This window comes from Fragaria vesca, linkage group LG3, assembly GCF_000184155.1.
Source record: "Fragaria vesca subsp. vesca linkage group LG3, FraVesHawaii_1.0, whole genome shotgun sequence".
Taxonomy (NCBI): domain Eukaryota; kingdom Viridiplantae; phylum Streptophyta; class Magnoliopsida; order Rosales; family Rosaceae; genus Fragaria; species Fragaria vesca.
Window position 1 is genome coordinate 1,954,745 of NC_020493.1, and position 4,706 is coordinate 1,959,450.

At 41.5% G+C, this 4,706-nt stretch overlaps 1 protein-coding gene across 1 annotated transcript; it reads right to left on the reverse strand.

Annotated features, from left to right (window-relative positions):
- Positions 1-1,386: 1,386 nt before the first annotated feature.
- On the reverse strand, positions 1,387-3,977 carry LOC101299163. The gene is made up of 3 exons (XM_004293431.1): positions 3,344-3,977; positions 2,987-3,233; positions 1,387-1,560 (listed from the first exon to the last, which is right to left on the reverse strand). The coding sequence occupies exons 1-2, from the start codon at positions 3,854-3,856 to the stop codon at positions 2,988-2,990; spliced, it is 759 nt and encodes a 252-aa protein (XP_004293479.1). The 5' UTR covers positions 3,857-3,977; the 3' UTR covers positions 1,387-1,560; position 2,987.
- Between the last annotated feature and the right edge of the window lie 729 nt (positions 3,978-4,706).

Below are 4,706 nucleotides of genomic sequence, written 5' to 3' on the forward strand. Positions count from 1 at the left end.
AAGCCACAATAGTTTGGTGGCCACGAAACGAAGTTGCTGAAAGTTTATGTCACAGCCAAAATAGGAAAGAGTTGTGATTTATGAAGCAACCTAATTCAGTTTTTACATGAGAATAGCAATTATTCCCAAACAGCCTTACGTTCTCTGTGGTTGGTTTATACCCATTCAATGGTCTATGCCTTTACCAATTTGTGTGGTCTCAAACAAGTGAAAGTTCAGAACAACCTCCATCGTTAACGGTGGAATACAATAACCACTTTCACCAAGAAAGGTTCAAGAAGAAAAAACTGTCGACACTTCTTCAGTTACGATAGTTGATACGTGGAAATATTTCCAAAACTCACATGCTAGCGGATGTGGTCGCCATTGTACATACTCAAGAGTCGAGACATAATATCAGGAGGGGAGAGATAGAATTAGTAGTTGCTTGATCAGCTTTTTTGCAAGCCAAACACTTTCGCCTGAAAGAAAATGCTTTGTAGGAAGCTTTTAGAATTTTTTTCTTAAGCTTTTCGTTCAAGTTGTAATAAAAGTTGACAAATGAGAAACATTAACACGTCTTAGTCTTGCCTCATATATAAGATTCATAATCAACAAAACAAAAGATTCGTTAATTAGACAATAACAAATTCACGTGTATACAATGTTTATAAATCTTTGTTTTAAGGTATTACATTTTCAAGGTCGAGTTAAACTCTTTTAGTACTAGGGTTTAGTATGATATTAAAGTTAATCATGCAAATTTATGCAAATGATAAAAATAATGATGGTTACCACACAGTCCATACTTTTCGAATGAAAATTCAAGATTCTAAAAAGACATAATCATTTTTTAACGGTTAATTTTTATAACGAAACTAACGACTGCATGTACCATTATTCGATCAGGGTTAATATGCAAAGTACCGCATTGAAGCTTTTCAAACTTGAAAAAGTTCGTGGCTGAAACATCGAGTACTGTTCAGACTATTTTGCCCTTTAAGATCGAAACTTCTTACTTATTAGAATGGGGTGGAAAGTATCGAAATTCTTGACCCAAAAAAAAAATTAAAAACAAACAAACAATTACATGAACCCGGTTTAAACTTTAAAGTGACTCAGTTCGGTCATTTTCCCACTGGCGTTGGTAAGAATGTTAAGAGGAATAAACTCTGGTGTCATCACTCCCAGTCCCCACTATTTACAAAAAAAGAAAAAGAAAGCAACAAGTCTCTCTATTGTCACTGTCATCAAGTCATGATTCAAAAGCAATGGTCATCATAATCCTAAGAAGATCAACAACAAAGACACCTCTTCTCTGAGACTAGTACAACATCCTCATCCTCCCAATGGTTCATAAATCTCAGAACCACATAACCACAAGACCCATTCCCTTCCCAAATAAACCACACTGACAAATTCTCCACCACAAGAAGAAAAAAGAATACCAAACCACTACCTTCTCCTCCTCCCTCCCTCCTTTTACTTTCCCTGCAGCTTCCAGCTACCACCACCACCACCACTTTTATTCTGCCCAGAGGTTCCTTCTTCACAAGTCATAACAACCCTTAAAAGACTCACCTGCAATTTTAAAAGAGGAATACTCATTGGATTAATTCCATTGGCTGGGACAGCATGTGGTTCTCTTCCTAGAGCTATTCTCAACCACAATATGTTTACTTAAGAGCTTCTTAATCATATTCTATGAATATTATAGTACTAATCCTTGATTATGATTCATAATCTAATATAATAGAGGCTTTCCTGGTTTCAATAAAGTTGAACCTTGCATAAAACGCTGCCCCCACATGATTTGATTGCCGGCCATACGATAAACCAAATACTAATCCAACTCATTATCCTCATTAATCAACTTTGTTTAAGCTCATAAAAGCTTAGATATTTCGTTGGGGAAACAATTAAGAAAGAAATTTCACAGTTATCTACAATTCTACATGACCACATCCAAGTCCAAACATTTTTGAATTGAGAACCTCAAACCACACAACGCTAACTACCAAGAAATGAAAAATATCAGAAGCAACCGATTTTGGGTCCCAACCTAGCTATTAACAAACAAAGTCATCACTTGTGCGTGTCTAAACAACCTTAGGCTAAAGAAGTACTGTCATATCATATTCTTCCACGCTAGTCAGATTAGAATGATCAGATCCACTAATTACAATTGAGACAACTAAATCTTTTACCCTAAACACTCCTGCATTTTACTCGCTAGTGCGAAACACACCGATTTATCTACATTTTACACACCGATTTATCTACATATTGCTCGAACCATGTAACCAAACCATGTAACTGTCCGAACTTAAGATTTTCTCCTAATTTCGACTCTTGTATCATTTCGGGATGGCGAAAAGACACCAACTAGCTAGGAAGCAGTCAATTACATCCTATTATGGAAGGAAAGGTGTGGCAGCTTAGAAATTGGGAAGTGTGAATTGGTCACACTGGTTAGGGTTGAGATATTGGTATGGGTTGGGACACTGGTTAGGGTTGGGACACTGGTATGGGTTGGTTACTGTTTGAGAGCTCAGAGGTCCCCCAGCCCTTAAGGTTGGCCATGGCGATTTCTGACACCTGCCCAATTTCTAAACCAAGGCCATCACGCCACCTCTATCAACTGAGAACCTTTCATAAATCTGAACCTCCTGCCTTTCTAAGGCTTCTGCGCACCGCACAAATAGTCTAATTCTACCTACTACCCGTTATATACCGACACTGTAAAAACTAATTCACCTAATTAATTTACATTCACTGTTTCAAAGTTTCACTACAGAAGGAAATTGATTCAAACAAACACAAAGATCTCATTTGATCCATAACAGATGAAGAATCAGAGCTACATATTCGACGGTTAAAAACAAAACAAAAAAAAGAATCAAGGAAATCGTCTGACTAGTATATAGATTTAAACTCGTGGTCAAATTTGGATTCAGTTGTTAGGTAAAAAAAAAAAGACTGAAAATATCTTAAAATTAGGCTATACCTCATATCAGAGGGATACGAGGCTCGGAGGAGTCAAGATCGACGGCTTCGCTGAGTTTACGGTCATTTTGCCGGAAATTTCTCCTCAGAGATTCAATAGGGAGCGAGAATCTCGGACCTGAACCGTTAAGATCCAGTTTCCGGTCTTTTGAAGGTATCCTGCAGTCAATCGAAGTTGCGCCGCCGTCGGTATGGGCGGTGCAAGCTGTTTCACACCTCAGTCGTGCGGTTAAACGGCGGAGATCGTCCTGTGATACAAAAATCCACAAATCTTAGCCGTTGATGACGAAAAACCGGACGGAAATGCATAATTTTCAGAGCAGAAAAATAAGAATATGAAAAAAGAGAGAGTATGTACATGAGAGCGAAGATCAGAAGCATTATCTCTGGTTCGCTTCAACGAAACCGCGCCGACTGAGCGGCGGCCATATCTATCGTCACTGTGAGCCCCTTCGCTGCTCGAAGAGCTCGCGGAGGGCGGAGGAGGCGTCGAAGCCCAAGGCACCACCTGATTCTCACCTTCCTCATCGAAATCAAGATCGCCGTCGTCGTCGTCAGAATCGGAGTCCTGATCTTCATCTAGGTCATCATCATCCGTATCATCATTACCGGCCTCGCTCTCTTCGTCGTCGCCTCTGCTTTCGTTTCTGGCCACACACCGCTCGCAGACGGAAAAAGTATGGCCGAGCTTCTCGCCGGAGGCTTTCCAGGCCGTCGGCGCGTGGCACGCGTGGCAGAGGAGCGTCCTGGAGTGCCTGGCCACCAGGAAATTGGCGCCGTGAACCTTGAAATCGCAGTCCCAGCAGAGAATTGCCTGGTCGGATTCGCAGTAAGTCCGAGCAGGTAGCTGGCAGAGCTCGCAGTTCTTCATCTCCGGTGAGAGGACTCAGAGTCCGGTTTAAGTCTAATCGTTTCTTCTCAGTTTCTCTCTGTAAATTTTTTCTCGGAATAATTTTCTCTCTTCTCTTCAAATACTCAAATACGGAATGGGTGGAAAAAGCAGAGAAAGACCACCTTGCTGTTACTTATAGAAACCCACTTTGCTCTTCCGTTAAATGACGATTTTACCATTTCCAGTTAAACGCTCTCGACACTGCAACTACTCTTGGATTATTAATAATCCAGTGATTAAATGAGAATATTCCTTACATCAGAAGGGTAGCTCGGTCATTTCTAGTTCACTGTGTGGGTTCAGATTGCGAGAGCGGAACCAAGAGGGTCTATGGTCGGGAGGTTTTTGAAAAGGAGGACCAGAGGCGGAGGGTGTGGTGGTTCGCAGTGCCAGGTGTCGGTCTGCGAGGGAGCAAGAGCTTGTGTGGTGGGAATGGGCAGTCGGGGCACTTTGGTCATTTTGAAGGTTTTGCCTCCCCGGTTGGTGCAGGATATTTTTAAATGATGACATGGCGTGTCCACGCGGGCAAATATGGTGGAAGAGATTCTGTTGGGCTGATGTGGCGTGATTTGGGCCAACGAACCACGTGGGTCTGCACCTGCCTTGATTCTTCTGAATATTAAATTATTTTAAATTAACGTGGGTCCGTGTTCGGCGATTTTCAGCCCTGCATTCCGGGGCTCCGAATAATATCCGCAATTGTTGTATCGGCTGCCGTGGATCGATTAAAAGATATGGCTGAGATCGAGCAGGCCCACGCGCTCTAAATTAGTCGCCAGCTGTCAGCCGTCAGTGTATCCATTCTTATGCTTTTCTTTTTAGAAAAGGA